The sequence below is a fragment of the Accipiter gentilis genome, chromosome 7, assembly GCF_929443795.1.
Source record: "Accipiter gentilis chromosome 7, bAccGen1.1, whole genome shotgun sequence".
Lineage (NCBI taxonomy): Eukaryota > Metazoa > Chordata > Aves > Accipitriformes > Accipitridae > Astur > Astur gentilis.
The window spans coordinates 1,363,235-1,385,980 of record NC_064886.1 but is presented as its reverse complement, the minus strand read 5'-3'; the positions used below and the strand labels follow the sequence as shown (position 1 = coordinate 1,385,980).

The 22,746-nt window shown below is 54.8% G+C and overlaps 1 protein-coding gene across 10 annotated transcripts in view; it reads left to right on the top strand.

Annotated features, from left to right (window-relative positions):
• Nucleotides 1-22,292, top strand: part of OSBP2 (oxysterol binding protein 2) — a 122,453-nt gene extending 100,161 nt beyond the window's left edge. For all 10 annotated transcript variants that reach the window (XM_049804101.1, XM_049804100.1, XM_049804103.1 and 7 more), the window contains 11 exons: nucleotides 7,141-7,339; nucleotides 9,124-9,241; nucleotides 9,958-10,024; nucleotides 10,386-10,553; nucleotides 14,337-14,582; nucleotides 18,071-18,191; nucleotides 18,979-19,082; nucleotides 19,494-19,589; nucleotides 20,028-20,212; nucleotides 21,093-21,313; nucleotides 21,511-22,292. In XM_049804101.1, coding sequence (XP_049660058.1) covers nucleotides 7,141-7,339; nucleotides 9,124-9,241; nucleotides 9,958-10,024; nucleotides 10,386-10,553; nucleotides 14,337-14,582; nucleotides 18,071-18,191; nucleotides 18,979-19,082; nucleotides 19,494-19,589; nucleotides 20,028-20,212; nucleotides 21,093-21,313; nucleotides 21,511-21,653 — 1,668 coding nt within the window. In that variant the 3' untranslated portion in view covers nucleotides 21,654-22,292. The remainder of the gene's footprint in view (nucleotides 1-7,140; nucleotides 7,340-9,123; nucleotides 9,242-9,957; nucleotides 10,025-10,385; nucleotides 10,554-14,336; nucleotides 14,583-18,070; nucleotides 18,192-18,978; nucleotides 19,083-19,493; nucleotides 19,590-20,027; nucleotides 20,213-21,092; nucleotides 21,314-21,510) is intronic.
• Nucleotides 22,293-22,746: the final 454 nt, after the last annotated feature.

The window sequence follows — 22,746 nt, the reverse complement described above, 5'->3', positions numbered from 1 at the left end:
AGGACCGGAGCAAATGTTGGCACTGCCCGAATCCCACAGGCATCCAGGCAGTGCTAAAATGCAGCAGCTGCATCGCGGCAGCAGTGGCTCTGTGGGATGTGGGCATATGGGGTGTGACTTGGTCTTCCTCGTGCTGCAGAGAAACCGGGGGGGGTGAGTAAATTCTGCACACGGTGATGGGGATATCTATACGAAGGCTGTATCTTTAGATGCGCGTAGCCTCGACACCACAGCCATATAGCTTGCTGGGGAATTGCTTTTCTTTTGCTTTCATCCTGCGAACTGGGGACTGCACTGTCCTTTGTGCGATGTTCATTAAGGAGCCCCTTGCCTGCTGACCTTTGCGAGGATGGCCCATGTCCCTGCACCAGTGTAATGTGGATTTGCGGCTGTGTCTTGCTTACAACCCAGATCAGGTTCAGCTGTAACTAAATTTACCCACCGCTCCGTAAGGGTTTTATAAGCTGGATTTCGAGGCGTTGCTCCTACTCAGCGACTGCAGTTGTTTTCACCTTTGAAGGGGGAGGATTAATGAAATGAATGAGCGATGACCTGGGATGCGGGAGTTTCAGCCAGGTTCGTGTCCCCTGCCCTCACCTTAATCTGTGCCAAGACTGGTCCAAGGCAGCCACTTGCGTCCCTCCAGTGTTACCGGTGGAGGCCATCCCTTTGCTCCTTGGCTGGCTGCAGAGGGAGGATCGCTGCTGCCGAAAACAGCTGCCTGCCTTTATCCCGTGCGGTTTGCAAGATCTGTTGCTGTTGGGGATGATGTGACACAACCCGCCGATGGAGGTGGGAAGTGGCGATGCATGTGAGCGGTGAAGCAGAAGGTCCAGAAGGCTGCACTTCCACCTCTTCTGTCTGGGCTGGATCCTTCCCTGAGAAGAGACAAACCCTCTGGATTGGGGTCTGTTGGGAGTCTCCCAGCTCTTGGTGCCCTTCACGGCGTCGCTATCAGGGAGGACGGACCTACGCAACATTGGTGCTGCATAAGGGCTCCCCAGCAGCTGCATTTCAAAAAGCTTTTGCAGTCGCGGTGGCTGAGATTTAGGACGACTTACGCAGAGATGGGAATCTGCTCCCCGTTTTGCTTGCACCCTGCACCAAAGCGGCACGGTGGCTGTTGGGAATCCGGCGGCTGCTGGGTCCCTGCAGCAGCAGCAGTGCCTGAGCCTCCCGTGCTGCTTTGCAGAGAGCGGATTTGCAGTTCTTGCTTGCAAACATCCAAGAAAACCAGTAGGAGGGCGATGGGAGATGCCTCTTTGCACTTATTTGCTCTGCCTTGCTGGGATGCCCGTGGTGCTGAGCAGACGTCTGCTAATGGTGTATGGCAGCTGACACTCAAGAGCCCAAGGGTTACATCCTGCCTTGGGCTGTGCACAGTTGTCTGCCAGCACCCCCTGCATTAATGGGAGCTTCACAGAGCACCCCGGGATCCCCAGCTACCTGCCAGCCCTTAGCTGGTGCGAGCTGGGTGCTGCCGTTCGGGGTGCAAGCAGCAATGGCCGATGGCCTGACTTGTTTCACCCATTTGCAGAGGAGCGACCAGAAATTGGGGTGCTGGGCACTGAGCTTGGGAAGGCCCCGTCCCAGGGACTGCAGAGCCTGACCGGTCTTGGAAAATCCTAGAGCAGGTATTTCGTGTGCCTCTTGTGCTGCTGGGAGCTCACTGGTGTCACCTGCGGGCCTGATCCTGAGCGACCGGGTGTGCGCTGTTGCAAATCCTGCGCTGGGGTTGCTGGTGGAAGGATCTGGGCTTTGAAGCTGCAGCTCTGGGGCTTCTCCTGCTGCCAGTCCTAGCTTCTGCTGTGGCTCTGCATTGGGGAAGGTGTGTAGAGAGCATCCCACTGTCGTGCCGCCTCCTGCTCCGGCTGTTGCACTCGGTGAACGTTGCTTTGCCTTCTTTCCCTGCACAGCCACTCGCTGCTCAGGATCTCGCCATCACCTCCTAAACCTATACCTGGCAAGACATGCCTCTTTCCAATCCTGTCTCCCACTTGCCTTTGCTCCCCTCTCCTCCAGGACCATTTTCCCGGCCACATTTTTTTGCTCCACAGTGGCACCAAACAGCCCTGGGAGCTGGTGGTGCTCAGCCAGCTGGAAAAATTATCTCGGTGATGGACGTCACCGAGACCAGTGGTGAAGCTGTCCCAGCCCAGAGCAGGGAACCTGGCCGACTGGTCCTGGCAGAGCCTCATGAATGGTTTCCTTCTGGATTTGTTTCCTCTGGCAGCGGTGTCCTGGCCTCGCCGGTGTGTCCCCCCACGCCGAGCAGCAGCGGCGCGCTGGCGTGCTGGCTCCGGTGCCGTGCATCCAGGGGCTACATCCTGCATCTCACGGGGACGGGGACAGCGTGCTGTGAGGGGTTTTGCTGGAAGAGGAAGGTATGTCCAAGGGGAAGGTGCAGCTCTCTGGATTTTTGCAGCTGTAACCAGAAGTCAGTTGTGTCATGTCCTTTGGTGGAAGGCAGCAGCCAGCGGTGTTTTAATTACCGCTGCTGACAGCTGGGGAGGACGCGGCCTCGGAGGCTGTCAGACTGCGGCTGTGTTTGATGCGCCTGTTTCTTTGTCTCCGGGAAGGGTCATCGCGGCTCCTCGATTGAGCTGGCGCCGTGTGAGCAAACGCTGAAATGCAACAGCTGCTGGTCTTGGTTTGTCATTGGCAAAGGTGGGGATGGCCAAAACGGCCTCGGCTGAGCCGGGGGTTTGTTCGAGCCGTCGAAGGGGCTGGGGCTCCCTGCCGGGCGGTGAGCCTGGATGGAGCCGAGATGGGGCTGAGACCTCTCGGGCTGAGACCTGGCTCATCAAGGACCATGTGAGCAGCTGTAGGCGTTGAGGAAAACCAGTCAGCCGAGCCCGAGATAAGGGCTGGAATTAATTTCCCTTCGATATCGACCTCTCCATGGGAGATTATCGTGTCTGAGCTACTCGCCCCCTGCTCCCTGCAGCCCCAAGGAGCTTGTGGGCTGGTGCTGTGGTGCTGCCCCCGCTTCGTACTGGGGGTCTGGGGCGGGTTTTGGCTCAGGAATGAGCTCTGGCAACAGAAAACTACACCCTGAGCCCTGTTGAGTGCTTAGTCTCACCTCCAGCGAGCATCCCTGTGCAACTTTGCGGTGTCTGGCTGTAGGAGGTATAAAGCCGAATTAATAATTTTAATTTGCTTGGCTGCTGCTGGCAGCTGAGGAGCTGGGCTTTGGGGGGATCTTTCTTGCAGGATGTTCTCCTGTTGCCACCCTTGGCATCGCTTGTCTTCCAGTGAGCAAACGTGACGCTTGCCTGCGGTTGATCCAGATGCTTCATGAGTGCTGTGGTTTGGATCAGGCCACGGGCAGGGTCCTTTGCCAGTATGTCCGAATTACAGAGGAAGAGGCTGCAGAAAGGTGGCCCAGCAGTCTTTTGAAAACAGGGGATAAACCCTGTACATACCCCAGCCGGCCCCTAAATCCATGTGGACACAAGTTGTGGGATGCTGTCATAAACAAGCATCGTCCTGACCTGCTGCATGGTACCACTGCCTCCGGCAGGGTGTGGGGCCATGCGAGGACCATCCCGGTCATCTTCCCAAAACCTCCCCGTGCTCAGTGGAGAAAGTCTGTAATGCTGATGGCCACTTCTCCATCACTTGGATTTTTTTTATTTTTATTTTTTGTTATGGCTATAAATGAAGCCTGTCGGTGTGGATTTCCATCTGGGATACAACATAGATCCTTCATGAAGCTTGGCAGCCTTGGGATGGGAGGACCTGAGGTTTTATCTGCTGTGATTTTTATTTAGTATGTTGATTCCTGTCAAGTGATCGAGCGATTTCTCCTCCGCATCCCACAGCTCCCAGCTGCCTGGTGACGTGCTGGAGGGCTGCCTTCACGTGGCTCCTCTGTAATTACCTCCTTTTCCCCTAATTTACCGTTATACCTTACAAACTGTGTTTAATTGCAGTAGGATAATTACAGGTGATCTCCTAGCGCATCGTTTTAAAGAGCTCAGCCCCCTGAGCCGGGGACAGCCAGCAATTTTCATCCTTGGTGCCAGCGAGCTGTGCCAAAATGGGTATATCTGTGCCCGCTACGTGTGGGCTGCCTGCGGAGAGGGACCTTCGGAGCAGATAATGAGCTTTGCCGGGCCAGGAAGGTCACGGCCGCTATCTCATTACTTGCCCTTGTGTTTCCATCCTCTTAATCGCAATGCTTCAGCGTAATAAAAGAAGCCGGCCTGCCAGCTTGGGGCATGGGTTAGTTTTAACTGGCAGGAGGCTTCAGCTTGAAGCTGGGTATGAAGGCATTGGGGCAGGGTCTGCCCATGGGCTTTGTGGCCGTGGGTGCCTGCCAAGAGGACTATTTGGGGTGGGGAGAGGAGCTGAGTTGCTTCCAGAGAACGAGGTGAAAACGCGGTGCGAAGCACCATGAAAATCTTCGGTCTCGCCTCTCCCTGCGCCCATCCATGCAGCCCCGTGGGGTCTGTGGCTCACGTGAGGAGGAGCTGGGTGGTCCCTGTTTGGGCTGGGGGGGGGGGGGGGGGGGGGGCCGTTTAGGATAGGTGCACAGCAGGGAATTTGGGGCAACAGGACCCTGACACCTCCCCACCTGCAGTCAGAGAAACAGCAAAGCGGGAGGACCTGCCACGTTGCTCCAAGATTGCAGGAGCCACGTTGCCCATCGTGGCTCTGAGGATTTATTTGCAAAGGGCTCTGCCCCTCTCCTTTCCCGGGGTCATTTCCACCTGCTCTTCTGGCTAATCATACAGCCTTAACGCCATTGCCATGTGGTGCTTGCTGGGGAATATTTGAGCTCGGGCAGGCAGGTATCTCCATTGCTGTGACAGCACTGCTGAGTTGCTTCCTAGAGTTGCTGATGGCCACAAATAGCAATCCAGAGGCTGAGAAGCTGACGCCATAGGACAAACGCGTGTTCAGAGCTTGCAAGTGCTTTTCGGCTAAATTGTTTCTGCCTAGCAGAACCACATGTGATTGCATCTCATTAGAGAGCCTTAATGATACTGAAGACTGATGTATGTTGGGGCTCACCCTTGGGACACTTGCATTATACCCATCCGCACGGGAAAAAATAGCAGGTTTGCAAGAGCATGGTCTGTGGGTTTAAATTCACCCCGGCCAGTTTGATGCTGGGACTGATGCTGCAGAAATCCACCTGTGGACTGAGCTCTGGGCAGTGAGAGCAGGCAGGAGTGATGAGGGATGGAGAGAACACAAATGCAGGGTCAGGTCCTTCCATACTGCAGGTGTTAACAAGCAGGAGAGAGTAGAGACGAATACAAAGCAAAACATCTTTTTAAATATGATGGGTTACACTGATTTTTTTTTTTTTTTCCCCCAAAGGACAGACCCAAACTCATTGTGTTTGTCCTTCGTGTATCTGAGCTGAGTTTGGTTTCTGTGTCTTCCCGCAACTGGGGGAGCTCCTCGAGGTGAGGCTGGGGGTGGTGGTGAGGTCCTGGGGGATGTGGCAGTGTTCAGGATGTCACCGAAGGCATGCGTGCCTACCTCTGCATTTTTGTTTCTTATCATGGGATACTGGTTCCCTCTGCTTTGTGCTTCTTCACCTAAAATATGAAAACCTGATGCTTTGTTTCACTTTCCTGGTGATTTGTTTGTGATGTTATTAAAGGAAAAACTTCCTTCCCTGGATGAGACTTAAAACCTGCTCCTATCCAAAGGAGAGGTTTGATGAAGAACTGATGAATTGGAGCTTTTCTTGGACAAATCCTGGTAAAACCAGGCCAGGTCATGGAAGCTGGCTTTAGTCTTTTTGAATAGTTTCGAGTTTTTCAGGCCAGCGTTTATCTGAAGAGGACCTCCCTTGGTATGGTGATGAGTTGGAGCTAGCCAAAGCAGTTAATTTGCCTGCAAGTTGCCAGCCTGCCTCCAAACTCCTATAGAATTTCCATAAATATCATATTTTCCTACTTTTAAACATAAGAAGTTTAGTGTGTCCCAACTTGCAGAGATTTAGGGGAGGGAGGAGGAGGTGCAACCCTGCCCCTGTGCTCAGCTTCACATGGGGTTGATTGCAAAGGAAGCGGCAAAGCCGAGGGAACTCGGTGTTTCAGTCTAACTTAAAAAAATAACCTAAAAATAGAGCTGTGAGAGCTTGTTTCTCTCTCGTCAGACAATAGAAAGGCAGCTCGCAAGAGCTGGCAGCGTCCCATCCCCAAACGGACGTCCTGCACCCGGAAACCTCCTGCTGGGAGTCCGGCGCGCCTGGGGATGGATGATGCTTGGAATCGTGGCGATGCCGAGAGGGTCTCAGAGCAGCTGTGGCGGTGGTTACTGCACCAAGAGGTTCTCCTATCAGCCTAGGTCATGGTGTCCCTGCTGTCTCCTGCCTGATGGCACGGGACAGGGATGCTGTGCATCCTGCAAGGCATCGCTTAGTGCATCCCGTGAGCTCTCCTTCCCTTAGGCTGAATGCGTCTGCCTGTGTCCCTGCGGCTGATGGGTCCTGTTCCCTGGAAAAGGGCCCATCATGGAGAGGAGAGGGCTTTTGGCCACGGCGAACGTGTTGTTGGGGCCAGGCCAGGCCCTTTGCTGTCTGCTGAGCTGTGTGGCTCCGGGGAGGAGCTGGGCATCCTCCCTCTCTGCCTCCTTGGACCAAAGGGCTTGTCGGCTCCTGGCTTGAGCATCCTCTCCTGTCTGTGGCTGTCACCCTGGGGACCCTTGTCCTGTCCAGCTTCTCCTCATCTGCAGGATCGGAGCTGGAGGTGGCTGCTGGGGATCTCAGGGCAGCCATGGAGGGCTGGGCTTGGCTGAGGTTTGTCTGAGCCCAGCCTTGGCTCCCGGGGACCAGGGATGGTATGGGGACAGGAAAAGGCTGTAGGGCTGGGGCATGGTGAGCCGAGACATCATGAAGGCTTTGTGGTGTCAAGGCAGTTGTCTATGTTGCAGCCATCTCCTCGGAGGCGATTCAGGTTTGGATGGTCAGAATTGAACTGGGTTTAGCCCCATGGGTACAGGGGATCGTGTAAAGCTCTGGGATTGTGTTTTGTAAAACCAGGGTCCTGGGACAGGAGGAGGGGGAGTGGTGGGGAGTCAGCTCTGGAGTCACCACGTGCCGGTGCTGGCTCTGTGACCAGCTCCCGGGCTGCAAGGGCCATGCCGGGTGCTGATGTGTCCCTTCCTGCCCTCCAGGCTTGCCGCGATTTCCTGGACTTAGCCGAAACTCATAGCCGAAAATGGCAACGGATGCTGCAGTATGAGCGGGAGCAGAGGATCCGGCTGGAGGAGACCATCGAGCAGTTAGCCAAGCAGCACAACAGCTTGGAGCGAGCCTGCCGCGGAGCTCCCGGCCTGTCCTCCAGCAGCACCGGCATCACCAGCACTGCCAAGGGTGAGCACCGGCGGGCCGGGCAGCGGGGACGGGGCTGTTACAGGGGCAGAGCCCTGTGGGAAGCCCCGGGCTGGATGGGGCTTCCCGCTCGGTTGCTCCCAGCGAGTCGGCAGGGATGGGGAGGATGCACGAGGCAATGCCCTGTATGCCTGTGATTTCTTTTTTTTAATGGATCCCATTGTGGCATAATCGTCCCCAATTGTCCTGCTGCTCCTTGCTTGGAGATTTGGATGTCCCCAAGATACAGATGCAGGAGAGGGCTGTGTCCCCAGCTCGCTTACACTGTTCCAGACTATTTTAGTAGCCATAGCCTTCACTGGTGGGCACATGTCTGGCTGCTGGAGAGCAGCCATAGTGCTTGGAGAAAGCCCAGGGTCCCCTGGCACTGCCAAGTTCCCAGCTGCGTGGGGTGGTGGTGGCACAGCCAGGCCTTGTTTGCTGCTTGCAAGAGAACCGGGCAATAAAACCTAACAGCTTTGCACATTCGTGCCAAATCTGCTTCCCTGCGGGAGGCATTAATTACAGCCTGGTAGCCAAAAACTGCAAATAGTGCCTTATCTTATTTTTAAGGATATATGGACTCAAGGGAGAGAATAGTGGCTGTTGCAGGGGGGTGACGGCCATGCCAGACACTACCTTCATTCTTGTATGGTCTCAAGGAAACAGCCTTAAGTTGCACCAGGGGAGATTTAGATTGGGTATTAGGAAAAATTTCTTCACCGAAAGGGTTGTCAAGCATTGGAACAGGCTGCCTAGAGAATTGGTTGAGTCATCCCCAGGGGTATTTAAAAGACCTGTAGATGTGGTGCTTAGGGACATGGTTTAGTGGTGGACCTGGCAACGTTACATTAGTGGTTGGACTTGATGATCTTTTCCAACCTAAATGATTCTGTGGTGTAGCTGGAGAGGGCAGGGGTGAAATCGCTGTAGGGACAGGCACAAATCCAGCCCAAATGCTGCTCCTTTGGAGGAGTGTGGGAACGATGCGGGGAAGGAGGTCGCCGAACCCTGCCAGAAAGCCGAGCCAACTGCTGAGCCAGGCGGGCTGTTGCAGTGAGGTGGCTGGAGCCGGGGTGGCTGTTCTGGTCCCTTCACGTGGCCTTGGCACTGCCCATGGCATCCCTCTTGCCGGAGCAGCAGCACTGCCCAGAGGCCTTGAGAGAGGTGGTCAGCTCCGCTGCGTGCCCTGCACTGTCGAGCGCAGCACAGTGAGGGCAGGAGCAGGGGAGCTGCACCGGGTCTCAAAAGTCACCACGATTAATGTCTGCTCCCGGCTTTGTAGCGATCTCTCCCGCCGTAGCAGAGAAGAGAAATGTTTATAAGTGCAGGGCTGGAAAACCCGAGGGCTGGGAAATCTCTCTGAACATCACCTGAAACACGTGACTTTTTTTTTTTTTCTGCTCTAATCCAAACCGGATTTCCCGGCAGACAGGGAGGTGCTGGAGGGGCAGCTGCATTGGACACGGTTGGGCATGCATCTGGCTCAGGCAGCTTGGTGACATTTTTGAAGGTGCTCCCCAGCATGGCAGGGAAGCCTTATGTGGCTTGGATTGGGGATCTGGACACACGCTGCCGGGGTACATCCTCGCTTTTAGGAGCTGGAAATTGGTATTGCATCCTCTTGTCATGGAGTGGGGTGGAGAGGAGGGGGACAAGCTGTAAAAGGAGCCAGCATTGGAGGAGACACAGTGGGAAGAGGGCAGGCTCTGGGGACAGACTCACGCTCGATGGGTTCTAAAGGGGACCAGCAGCAGCTGAGCATCTCAAACCCTTTGCACCAACAGGGAGTGTGCAGTCTGCAAAAGGAGAGGCCAGTGATGAAGATGAAGAGACGGAGTATTTTGATGCCATGGAGGATGCACCAGCTTTTATCACTGTAACCGCAGACCCCAAGCATCACAGGTATGAGCCTGCGCCCCAAGGCCGCGCGTTGCGCAGTGCAACCTGGCAAAACCTGCTGTGAGTGCGGGGAGAGACCGTTTGCCTGGTGTTGTGCTTGGGCTTGAGGGCAGCATCCTCTCCCGTGGGATCACTCTGTGTGCATGGCCCCCAGCAAATGGGCTGCCTCTGCCCAGGGTTCTGTACTGCCCCCCTCTGCCCTTGCATTCCTGGAGCAAGCGAGGCTGAGGATGGCCCCAGCTATAGCAAAGCAGGTGAGGAAGGGCAGGCGTCAAGCCCATGCTGCGGGAAAGCCGAGTCCTCTGCCCCAGCAGCTGATGTGAGCTTGAGGGAAGCCTGGGCAGGGACTTGGAGGGAGATCCCTTGGAACATTGGGCAGAAGCAGGGAGTATCTTGCCTTTGTCTGCCTTGACCTGCTCTTACACCTCCCTGGGCATCTGTCTGGGCTTGGAGGCACCTGTGGTCTAAACACGGTCACACCGCTGGCCTTGCTGGCAAAAGCAGAAGCTCTCTGCCCCCAGGCTGGGTCATACCGTGCTGAGTATCCCCTCCCAGTCCTGGCGCACAGCCTCCATCACCCTGTTACCTTCCTGGCAGCACCCTGGGGTGGTGCAGGGAGATGCTCCAAGTAATGTAGGCTGTGCTGCACCAGCCCTGGCTCTTCTCTCCCCTTGTCTGCCCTTTCTTGTGTTTACCAGCCAGTACTTTCTTCCCCGCAGGCGTTCAGGCAGTAACCTGAGTGGGGCCAGCGAGGGCCACCCTGAGGATTGGAACCTGGAGGACAGTGTGAGTTGGCTGGGCAGAGTGGGAGGGATGGGCCCAGTGGGATGAAAACGGGAGAGAGGAGCAGGAGAGGAGGAGGTTGTTGGAGGGACTCTCCACCTGGCTCCTTCCCATGCCTCCAGGACGGAGCAGAGTTGATTGCTCTGTGAGCACCACTCGAAGCACCCTCCTAAGGGAAGCAGGAAAGTGTTGGGGGGGAATTGCACCATTATTTCCCCCATGCCCTGGAGAACAGGCTTCCAGTGATGCTCCCCAGTACAAGGGCATGCATTGTCTTCTGAGCTGCGGTTGCTGCTCCTGGGAGCGTTTGGATCGTGCTGGGCAAGTCCAGCTTAGACCTGTGTTTCTTCTGTTGCTTCCACAGGTCTTTGAAAGCTCAAATCAAAGCAGCTACAATGAGTCCACTTGCAAAGATCTCCTGCCGAAGAAGAGGAGACGGACTCGCATCCCTGACAAACCCAACTACAGCCTTAACCTCTGGAGCATCATGAAAAACTGCATCGGCAAGGAGCTGTCCAAGATCCCCATGCCTGTAAGTGAGCGTGTCCCAGGCACTGAGGGCTGGTGGAGAGGGTGCTGCTGTGATGCTGGCATTGAGGGTTTAGTTTGGGCATGGCTCTTGGCTGTGCAGAGGACTTGGATTATGGCTCGAGGTTGTCCTGCCAGGTGCTGTGGTAGTCTAGCAGCCCTAAGCAGGACAGGAGCATGTCACCAGCTGCCAACTTTGTCCTGGGGAACTGACTTCTGCACTGGCAGAGCCCTCTGAAACCACCTCACCCTTCTCCCTGGCCCTGCTCCGCAGCACTGATGTGTCCTTGCTGCTCAGCTCTGCTGACTCTAAGCTCTACATTTTTCCCTGCAATTTATTTGCCCCTTGAAATCATCCATCTGCTGCCGGAGAGCCAGCACAGCCAGAAAGCTGAACCATCAGGCAGGAGGAGGCTGTCCTCAGCAGCACAGAGCTGTAGTGCCAATTGCTTTGTGGTAAATGGCTTTGACATCGTGGCTGTTACATTAGGGACTATTTGAATTGGATCGCCTCTTTCCTTGGGACTGATCCATTCTGCTCTGCCAGCTGCGGAGAGCCCTGACAGCTTGGTCACGAGTCCCAGGGCGAGCTGGAGCAGAGGGGATGTTGCTCGAGTGTCCTCTGCAAATCCAACTGTTGCAGAGGCAAGGAGGGAACGAGGACACCTTGAATCCCTGAGGATTCAAGTGTTTCACCCAGGGACTAGAAGAAGAGACCTTGTTGCTGATCATGCTTTCCCCAGTATGCATCCTGGGGACTTGATGCTCAGGGAGCAGCCCCACCTGCAGCGACAGCGTGGCCGGGCTGCGTTTTACCCCAGGGATGCAAAGTACCTTTATTTTCCTTGCAAATAACAGCCTTTTGGTGAAGGAGATGCCATGGGGATGATTAACGGCACCGCTGGGTGCTGCCGGGTTTGCTTCTTGGGGCGAAGGCTTCCTGCACGTGGTCAGCAGACGGTTTGCTGGCAGGGGTCTGTGTGGAGGAACCTCCCTTGCATGGGCTGCCACAGAGGGTAAGCGGGATGTGCATTTAATTCGTGCAGATAAATAACCCTGTGCTTCATCTACCCAGACAAAATGGGGCCCACACCAAAGCTCCCCCAAAACTACAGCCATTTTTTTCAGAGCAAACTAGCCCTTTCCAAGCTGCTGGTTCTTTAGCAGGTCTTCACCAGCCCAGTAAGCAGCATGGATGGGACCAGGTACCATCATAAGGAATCCATTTCCCCAAAAACTATGAAGTCGTGGCGAGCTTGGGAGAGCTGTAAAACAGCTGGGGGTGACTGGGGGTTATTGTGGCACTGACTGGAATGGAAGTAGCTCAGGAAAGCATGAACCATAGCCCTGGAGCCATATTCAGGGTTCTTCCTCTGCTGGGTAAAGGGGAAAGAGTGTGTTATAGGGGCTTGGATGCTGAACTGATTGTATTTCGTCTCTTTTTAAAGCAGTGCCTGACACTCTTCAAGTAAGAGAGATGAGTTTGTCTCTTCTTTGTGCTATATCCAGCCAAGATATACAGCCCAGCGCCGTCTGTTAGCATTTCTGCAGCAGCATCAATATCAGATAAAGGCTTGATGGGTACAGAAATAAGTTCAGGACGTGAAATACCAGTAGCTGCTGGTGCCTGGAGAGAGGAAATTTATACCTTCCCTATCAATCAAATCATTGCGGGAGCTGCTAAAGCCGAGTCCAAACCTGAGAGCAGTATGTTCTGCTTGCACAGCAGCCCCCGATGCCGGCTCAGGGGATGCAATTACTCCATCCCTCCTGGGGAAAGTGGACCTGGCTGTCTCTGTAAACTGTTCAACAGAGCTATAGGTTGTAAAGAAGGGGCTCAGCCTGGCATCAACCACTCGCTGTTAGCTCCTCTCTCTGGGTATCTGTACAGATACAGAGGCAGGGAGACGCTTTGCACCCCACAAACTCAGCTGCACGTGGCATTTCTTTGGGAGATTCACCCTAAGAACAAGCAGCCTGTGGTAAGGCAACAGGGAGCAATTTAATCTCTGTGCAACAGCCATTTAAATTCTCTCTCTGTAGTACGTGTGCCTGGAGTGCAGGAGAAGCCGGCAGCTCAGTGAATTGAGACGGAGCTGCGGAGCGAGGGCTTTCAAGCTGACATTGTGGTAAACGGAGCAAAGGAGGAGAAGGAAGCGGAGCGGCCGGCTCAGGGACAGCTGTTTGGAAACGTGGTTAATTATAGCACAGACTGTCAGTGAGCCTGTTGTGCGCACTGAGTGATGGGAGTTTCTCCTTCTACGTGCTTCACCTGATTCTCGGCAAATTAAGAGCATTTCTGAGACCCTGTCCCCTTCCCAGGGGATATGATGGACTGAAAAACCTCTCCGTGCAAACAGCTCACTCAATTTTTCCTCTGAACAAACAAATCTGCAGCATTGTAAAGGAAGAAAACAGCTTTAGGGATTTTGCATTTTGGGTGGGTTCATCTTCCTTCCTCCGTGGACAGGTTTTGCTTTGCCATTGCCCAAGCGGTGCTGGTGGAGAGGATGCAGCTGCTGGCTTTGTTCTCGTGCCACCTGCATCTCTCCTGAGAGTTATCTCAAGCTGGCAGTGATTTGCTTTTTTGTGTGGATGTGATGCTGCCCTCGCTACACAGCTCTTTCTTTCTCAGATGCTGTAAGATCCCTGCTGCTTACAGGCCAAATCCCCGAGTGGAACAATCTGGAGTTTGTTTTCTTTAGTATGAAATGTGTAACTTGGCTTATAGAAGTGGTTCTCCCATCCTTCAACCATCTGCTCCTTCTAAAATATATTTCTTTGTTCTGAACTGAAGATAAAAAGTGAATTTCACATGGTTTTGAGGCAGAAGACCTTTTGAGACAAAGTATCTCCATCTTCCCTTCATTTATTTTTATTTTAATTCTTTTCAGAACAAAAAATATTGCTAAAATCAACCAGGTTTTTTTTTCCAGAGACGTTTGCAGCCTGTCCAACCTAGCAATATATAGTAAAGGTTTCTAATTGACAAAGTCATGACTTGGGAGTGGAAATACGACTCATTCGGGCTCTCCTGGGACAGAGCTTCCCCTCTGCTCTCTGCCCCGTGGGGCATTGCTGCCACTGCTGCCTCTAGCTCGCACACGCAGTTCGGGTGCTTTTGTGGGGCTGCAGTCCCAGGAGCAGGGAGACCCTGGAATGTGTCTTTTCAAGTTTTTCTGAGCAACTGGGCTGCAGCCCAGCATAGGGATGGCTTTGCCAGGAGGTGATGGAGGGCAGTCCGGGGAGCAGCACGTCTCTGCCCCGCGTCACCTCTTGCTCATGGCTGGTGGGATGCTGGCCGGGAGGCAGGGGGGAGCTGGTCTCACTGCTGAGGCTGATTTTGGGAGTCAGTGGTGCTCCATCACTGGAGCAAGGAAATACCTGGTTAGCTTGCGGGGCTGTTGGCTCCCTGGCACACCTCTTCTCAGCTGGGAAATTCAAAGCCTTTGCGCTCTTGTGGTACAGTTCAGGGAGCAGAGCAGAGCACATCTTTCTTGCCTCTGGTTAACATTTGTGTGATGCTGCAGAGGCAGCGTGTGCGCAGCGTGCCTTGGCACATCCAGCCCTGCGCCATGAGCTGCGCTGTGGGGCTGCTGCTTCGGTTCAGCAGTTTCCATCCACCCTGAATCCCTGACTCTTGGAGCACATTGCACCACGCTCAGAGAGCCAAACGTGTGGGATGCCGGTGGTTAGCAGGCTACAGCGCTGGGGGAAAAAAGCAAAGGCTGAAGTGCCCTGCTTGGCATCTCTCCTGCTTTGCTAACATTTACTTGTTCCCCTCCAGGTAAACTTCAACGAGCCGCTCTCCATGCTGCAGAGGCTGACAGAGGACCTCGAGTACCACGAGCTGCTGGACAAAGCGGTCAAGTGCGAGAGCTCCACGGAGCAGATGTGCTTCGTCGCTGCGTTTTCGGTGTCTTCCTACTCGACAACTGTCCACCGCACCGCAAAGCCATTCAACCCACTACTGGGGGAAACCTATGAGCTCGACCGGCTGGAGGAGTTTGGTTTCCGTTCCCTGTGCGAGCAGGTGAGCCGGGGTCCACGGAAGGGCTCTGCGTATATGCCCCGCTGCTCATGTCCAGCCAAAGCAGCCCTTCTCTGAAGGAGACCCAGCATCTCCTCGCACTGAGTCTTCCTCCTGGCTGAGACAGCCAGCAGGTTGCTGCTGGCATTGGCAGAAGCAGCAGCAGGCACAGCCTAAGCCGTTTTTCAGAAGCAGAGTGTGCCCATCCCGGTGTTGCAGAGCAGGAGGTGGCAAAGAAGGGGAGGAGAAAAGTGTCCCTCACCCTGCCAGGTCTCCTGGTAGCCTGCCTGGAGCTGGGGTTGCTTTTACATCTCAACACTTGAGCAGAAAGGGAGAAGTTCTCCTCACCCGAGCTCCTTTGTAGCTATGCAGTGATGCCCCCAAACTGTTTCAGGGTATCTTTGGGCCAGAGGGTGTCTCAGGGTCTCATTTCTTTATTGTTGGACTGCAAATTTTTAGTTTCAGAGCCTGGGGGCAACCTGAGAAACTCTTGACAGCCCCATGTTCTAATCACAGAGTGCATCTGGCATGCATTGAACAGCAGGTCTTAATTAAAAACCTGGAGTGCTTAATGAGTTGTGACCTGTGAAGAAAATCGACTGTTCAATATTTAGCACACTTGGCTGGTCCATGCTGCATTCCTGGGGAGGGATGGGGCCATTTATCACCCCTTTCAGGCAGGATATCACTTTGATGGGGGCTTTCTGTTCTCCAGGGGGTGGCTGTGCCATCTCAGAGACAGAGTAACTGTTGCATCTTTCAGTGTTCAGAAACTTCAAACAAAACCACAAACCTCTGTCACTCTATAGAGGCTGATGCAGGTCCAAGATCTGCAGAGCTGTTCCACAGACCATGCCCTGAGACCTGTGGGTTTTTTGGAGGAGCATCACATGGGAAAAGGGTCTTGCTGCTAATCTGGATATGCCACGCTGTGCTACGTGATGCTCACAGCATATATCAGACATGTGGATGGGGCATGCTGAGGACAGTGAGGAGGGTGATGTGAGGAGGGTCAGGGTTGCACCAGCATCCACACGTCCCCCTGACATGGTTTAGTTTGTCTCTGTCCCTCGTCATCATCTTCTCCAAGTCATGGCCCTTCGTACCCAGGTTCAGAGCGGTTGCTGTAGCAGGTGCCATGCTCTGCCATCAGCTCCTCGCAGGACATGGAGGTGTGGACAAAACCTCTCCATGGTAATGGGTGCCCAAGCTCGTCAGACTCTTGCAAAGCTCTGGCCTGAGGCAGGACGGCACCTCCTGTCACATCCCATCTCTGCTGGCTGCACTGCTCCAGGCAGTGACGGTGAACAGGCTGTGTGGGGTCTCCTGGAAATGGGACCTTTTGCTCATGACAAAAGGAAAGGTGCTTCAGTAGATATTTCCAAGATTCCTCTTTCTGCTGTCCCTTCACACCATCCAAAGCTGCATGCCTGATGTCAGCCAGCTCTGATTGTCCCCAGTGATGCCCATATGGTCTGTCCCAGTCTTGGGAGCTCGTGCCCTTGGCTGCAGTGAGCCAGGATGCTGCTGACCAGAGTGTAATAAGCTACAGCTGTGAACATACCTCCCCTTCTTCTCTGCCTGGCACCTTGCCTGCTCCCGGGAGGCAGATCAGAGGCGGCAGCATTGCTCCAGGCATTTCCCAGCTCTTTGCTGTGAATGTCGCAGAGCTCAGGTTCATCCACCTCAGCAGCATCACGCCTTCACCTCCCCGGACCCGGCAGCGATTACCCTGTCCTGCCACACAGCCAAATTCTCCAGCTGACTTAATGCACAGCAGAGTGAAATTAGGGGTCTCTGTTCTCTTAACACCATCCTGTGCCCCATCTCCCTGGGCTGTCACCCTGCTCAGCCCCGTGTTAGAGGCAGTGGATGATTCCTTACCAGGATGCTCAATCTGTCCATTAGCCAGCAACACCCCTCATCCTCCTGGGGTACAGTCAGAACAACAGGGTGGGTTTCTTACCCTCATTAGGGCTGCGGTGATGAAGCCCAGCGCTGCCTGTCACATACATCCCCAACCACATCGCTCCCATACCTTCCCATTCCTTTTCTTATTCCTTCAACCTCCTTTTCACCACCCTCCTTCCTCCATCCTTGTCCCCTCCCAAGTAATACAGTGCCCTGAATTACTTTTTCTGGTTGATCTGGATTTTGCTATGTCTGTACCCAAATTTGGTATTTCTGACACCTCCACATTAGCTGAGCCAGAGGCTGGACTGAACCCCTGGGTGCAGCTCTCCTGCCTGATCCGTGAGTCCCCCTCCCTTGCTGGCACAGCACGTGAGCTTCATCTGAAATTAGGTTTGTTGTAACTTGGAGCAAACCTGCTCCCTTGCAGCACTCTGGAGCCTTTGGTCCATGAGCAAAGTCTAAATCTCCCTCTTGGAGCCATCTCAAAAGGCAAATTCAGCAAGAGTGCAGCTTTGCACTGGTGTAGCGTTGCCAGTGCGTCTTGCCCTGGTGCTGCTGTTGGCACAGTCAGTGTGGGATGGATGGACAGACGCCTTTCCCACTGCTCTGAACTCTCCTTGGATGCTGCGTGTGCTGCTCAGCCTGCCGACGTGCCAAGCAAAGCGTTGATAATCTTGTGCCTGAAATCCAGTTACCCAAATAGGATTTTCTCCTGCCGGTGATAGTGGGATTTAATGGAGAGGTTTTTGCTCTGCTCACATTTGTAATCCAGTAGCTTGGGGCGCTCAGCCTGTAATTACATCCGTGCAAATAATCTCTGAACTCGTTGACGTGGCCATTGGGACCCGGTGGTTAGCGGGTTCCCAGTGCGGGGTCGTACGTGCCGTGCCAGAGCACCGTGGGTCAGCTGGGTGAGAGTCCACGTGAGCGCAGAGCCCTCTGGCTGGGATATCCTGCTCCCACCTTGGGTTTGGGCAGCTTTTCCAGCCCAGGGGAATGTGAGCACCGTCCTGTTAGAAGTCATCCCCGGGATGGAGGATGTCGTGTCTGCTTTTCCAGCCCAGTGTGTCTGTAGGGGCAAAGTCAAAGTCTTGGCTGGGCAGGTCTGTGTGTCTCGGATGGCTTAGGGACCTGTGTCCCCCATAAGTTCCTGAGCAGAGCAGTGGGAGCTGCTGCTGGCAGGAGAGGTGCTTTTACGCTGGGATTACTGGGGATCTAGGCTGCATGTTGGCAAATCCCTGTTTGTCAGCCAGGATCCCTGGAGAACAGGGTGTCACAATACAGCATCATCTCACAGCGACAGTTGCTCAAGTTAAGATTTTATGCTTTGCTTATGAGCCTTAGAAAATCCTGGCAGGAGCTCGGTGCACTTCCATTTGCTGCTGGGGTACCTCGTGGGAGGTCACTCCAACGCCCAGCAGAAGACTGTGGTGTTCAGGTCAGCGCAGCGGAGCATCCTTAGGGCCAAAGCTGATGTGGAGCTATTGCCTCTCCTAGGAGTCATGCAGCAAGTGCTTGCCAGGGCTCTCCAGTGCTGGTGGCTGTGACCTTACAGGCTGTTTTTCCTCTTCCCCCAGGTGAGCCACCACCCCCCGGCAGCCGCCCATCACGTCTACTCTAAGCGAGGGTGGACATTGTGGCAGGAAATCACAATCGCCAGCAAGTTCAGGGGCAAATACCTCTCCATCATGCCACTGGGTAGGTGACTTGTACCGGGAAGATCAGGGCTTGTTTTTTTTTCTGCGCTGCTCGTGCAGTACCCAAGAGGTTAAGCAACGTGCCAGTCCCTTGGGCTCACATAGGACTCAGTGAATTCCACCCCAAGCAACATAGGGAGCACAGATTTGTGCTCCCAATCACAGACAACCTGATGATAACTCGTCTGCCCTGGAAATGGAAATTATGCCAACTGTAAGGGGAGACTGCTTTGCTTGCTGCTAGCACCATAGCAGATATGCTTTGGAAATATCCTGCTTGCCCATTAATTGGTTTTTCCTTAAATGATATTTAAGTGTTAGGTTGCTGCCTGTTTTAACCCTCGCCCTGGCAGCCAGATGCAATAAGCTGCCTCCTTCCAATGTTTTATTTGTCTTCTGCCTGTCCTAGAGCTGGACAGCACGCCCGGGGCTGGTCCTAGAGCTATGCTGGTGCCTGGCTGGTTTTGTGGCACTGAGAGTCACCCAGGCGGCATGTTTCTGACCTGCTTTTAAAATTAGTGCTTTTTAGGGGGTGGGAAGAGGGCAGAGGGCCTTGCGGCTGTTGCAGCTCCCTTACTGCAGCAGACCATGGAGTGTGCAGCAAGGGGAGGGATGAATCCAGACCCAGACCTGGTTGGGAACCGATGATGGGAGATGCAGGTGGAGGGGCCCGGTTGGCTCCGAGGACGAGCACAATGCTGGGGTGTCCCTGTGCTCCAGGGGTGCATGCCTGCAGTCCTGCCTGGCTGTCTGCCCTCGCTGAGCTCGGGGCACCCCTCTCTCCCTAGGCGCAATCCACCTCGAGTTTCACTCCAGCGGGAATCACTACGTCTGGAGGAAAGTCACCTCCACCGTTCACAACATCATCGTGGGCAAGCTCTGGATTGACCAGGTCGGTGGCTACAGGTCTGAGGTGATGGGTCCTGCCTGGCCTCGCCTGGCTCTGGGGAAGGGCAGGGGGGCTGGAAGGGCATTGCCCTCCCGGGGTGTATGCCAGCGCGTCCTGGTGTCCCCACCGTACTCCTACCGTGACAGGAAGGTGTGCTTCCCTGACAGGGCCCGGGGGAGGCTTCTTGGAGCTCCTAATGGCTCTTCCGAAGGCCAGCAGCTCCGTGGGGTAGGGTGGTCGTGCGTGTGATGGATTTTACCCTGCTGCTGGCAAGCGGTGGGGGCGGCCAGTGTGGTGGCTACAGCCAGAAGTGATGCTGCAGCTGGTGTTGATTTGTACCTGCACTACAACTAATGCCTGATTTGTCTCCTTGCAAAGTCTCTCACTCGCTGTGGTTCTGTGTCTTTTATCTAGTCTGGTGAAATAGAGATTGTTAACCATAAGTCAAAAGATAAATGCCAGCTGAAATTTACCCCCTACAGCTACTTCTCCAGAGATGTCCCCCGAAAGGTATGTATCCGGCCATCTCCCTGGTCCTTCTGGCAGCCTTGCGCGGGGTGAGACCTGGCTCTTCCCTCTAAGCTGGGCTCACTGGGGCCCAGTACCGCAGCTGGGATGAGCCTCAGCACGGGGCCAAGGAGCTGCGCTGGCGCCTCTGACATGGGTCACCAGGGAGGGCTGGGGGGGGACCTCCAAGCATAGCCCGTGTTTCAGCTCTCTGTGTGCTGGATCTGCGGCACTGAGACCTGGGAAGGGTTTGATGGGCTTGGAGACCCACCTGTGTGGTCAGGATAGGCCCAAGCTGCCCCTGTGCTGGGCGCAGCTGATGTCCGAGGACACGCGGCGCCAGGTCTGGTTGGGGCACCTGGAGGGTGTTCTGTCCCCCTGCGCCTCTCCCTGTCCTCTGGGCATTTCCAAACACCTCCAGGACTTATCTCCTTCTGCCAGGTGACAGGGGTGGTGAGTGACGCCGATGGTAAAGCCCACTATGTCATGTCTGGCACGTGGGATGAGAAGATGGAGTGCTCCAAGATAGTGCAGAGCAGCCACGGCAGCACCAGCACAGAGGGCAAGCAGAAAACCGTCTACCAGACGTTGTCTCCAAAGGTCCTGTGGAAGAAGTACCCCCTCCCGTGAGTCCCCTCCTTGGCGCGGGGTGCTGAGCTCGGGGGTGCAACAGCCGAATGGGGATTAACGGTGCTGCCCTGAACCCCGTGGGATGGAGGGGGGCTCGTGTCCCCAGCCCTGAGGATGTGGGAAGGGGACCAGGACTTGGGTGGCTGTGTGGCTTTTTCCAGGGCGTGAGCACACAGCAGGAGGGGAGAGCAGGTCCCTGCAGGGGAAGGGGGTGGCTCTGGGGGACCCTTGCAGGTAGATTTTGGGCAGTTAGGGTTACTGGTTAGCTTTTTTGGGCTGCTAGCTATGGCAGGGAGATGTGTTGGCTGCTTTGCCTTGCTGGTGGGTCTCTGGCCATCCTGTCCCACTGGTCACTTTAGCCCTCTGGAGAGCAGTCCTCTCTCGACACTCTTGCCCACAGCAGGGCTGCTCTCAAACCAGTCTACAGCCTTTGGTAGCACCAACGGTCTGTCCCTGCTCTGTTGGAACGGTCCCCTGTGGATAGCGTCCTCTGCTTGGTGCCACCAGTTCTGCAGTTGGGGATCCAGCAGCTCTTGGGTGAAGCTGTGTCGTGTCTTGGCTGAGCTGTACAGCACTTGGAGTTCGTAGGCTTGGCTTTTAGCCTCCCTGTGTGGAGCAAACAGAGGAGGGGTCTGCTCCCCTCCAAGATGCTCATTGAGGTGCCATTGGCATCTGCACTTAGAGAGTGATGTCATTGGCATCTCCACTTAGAGGGTGGGAGGCAGGGCTCCCCAAATAGCCTCTACATGACCGGTTTGGGGTAGCAGGAGCAGCATCAGCAGGGTTGGGGTGAGATGCAAGGATGTGAAGGGCTGGGGAGCTCTGCTTGAGGTAGGCACCGCCTCCACCATCCTGATTAGGGTTCTTCGGCCGCAGGGAGAACGCCGAGAACATGTATTTCTTCTCTGACCTGGCCCTCACCCTGAATGAGCCCGAGGAACGAGTGGCCCCCACGGACAGCCGGCTGAGACCAGACCAGCGGCTGATGGAGAGCGGCCGCTGGGACGAGGCCAACGTGGAGAAGCAGCGGCTGGAGGAGAAGCAGCGAGCCGTGCGCCGGCGGCGAGAGGCCGAGGCCGTGGAAGCCCTGGAAGAAGGTGAGATGCTTCGGGATGCCGACGGGCAGGGACCGCCCACCCCTCGCTGTGGGAGGGGGGATGTGGCGAAGAAACCTCGCTGGGTTTGGGGGATGAAGGAGGGACCCTGAAGCTATCTGGGTGGCTGGGGGAAGTGTGGGACTCGCTGGCTTTTGGATGGGAAAAGCAGCCCTTATCCCACGTTTCTTCCCGGACAGGCAAGGACTACGAAGGCTACATCCCGCTGTGGTTTGAGCGCAAGGTGGATGCTGTGACGGGCGAGCTGATATGCGTCTATAAGGGTGGCTACTGGGAGGCCAAGGACAAGCAGGACTGGAGTACGTGCCCCGATATCTTCTGAGCCACGCTGGGGTGGCCGGCCCTGCGCCTCAATTCACCAGGACAGACAGAGGGACAGTGAGGACACGCCGGCAGCGTCCCGCCAGCAGTTAACAGTGCAAATACATACACAGAATCAATACATGCAGAAATTTGAAAAGCAAATCTAAACAGGGATTCCAAACCTATTTTTTTACGCACTAATAAATAGCATCCTTTTTTTTTTAATGATGGCTTTTTCAGCGACTAATTAGGAACGAGGACACGTGAATCTGGTTCGTTTTTAGCCTAGCATATTTATTGCTATCAGGAGTTGCTGCCTATATCTTTCAGCGCCTTGGCTGTATTGGCTGAGACGTCGACTTCCAAAGATGCTCGCATTGTGGGGATGCTGTGCATTTGTGTGAGCTCTTTTCTTTGACGTTATTTTTTTTCCCCCCCTATTTGTGTGTGGACTTTATGGAATTATTTTTTTAAAAAAATATCTGCTCCTGGTTCAGGTTCCTTCAAAGATGGACACAAACAACCCTGCATCCGGCTCTGAAAACTATCTCCAGGGGCTGTGGCGTGTGATCCTGGAGGCTCTTGGTGGTTCCCACAGTGCCCAGTCATCCCAGTAATACCACTTAGGATATTTCAGCTGGTGACTTTTTTTTTTTTTAGAGAAATGTTTGAGCAGATTCCCCACAGTCTTGCTGTGTTTAGTCAAGATTTAGGACTGTCTTTAACATGATGCTTTGTGAGAGTGGTTTGAGTGAATTTTGGTTTGGTTTGGTTTTCCTGCAACCACATCCAAAGGGGAAAATGGCTTCGCTGAGGTCAGGAACACCTGGCAGACACAGAGCAAAGAGGTTTGTAGACCAGCAATGCTCCGGGGTCCGCGTACCAGCTCTCTCCCGCTCCGTATGGCTGCAGCCCAGGGGCCGGCGGGAGCCTGGACCCCGGTGCCAGGTTTTCAGGCAGCGTCTCCCTGCTGAGCTCTGCCTGAGGCCAGGCAGGAGGGGAGGGAAGAGATGCCATTGTGCTGCTGGGATGGAGCCTCCCTGGGATGCAGCCTTGGTTCTCAGTCTCCCATCCCTGTGTCTTCCCCATTAAGCCAGACACTGGCACTGGAG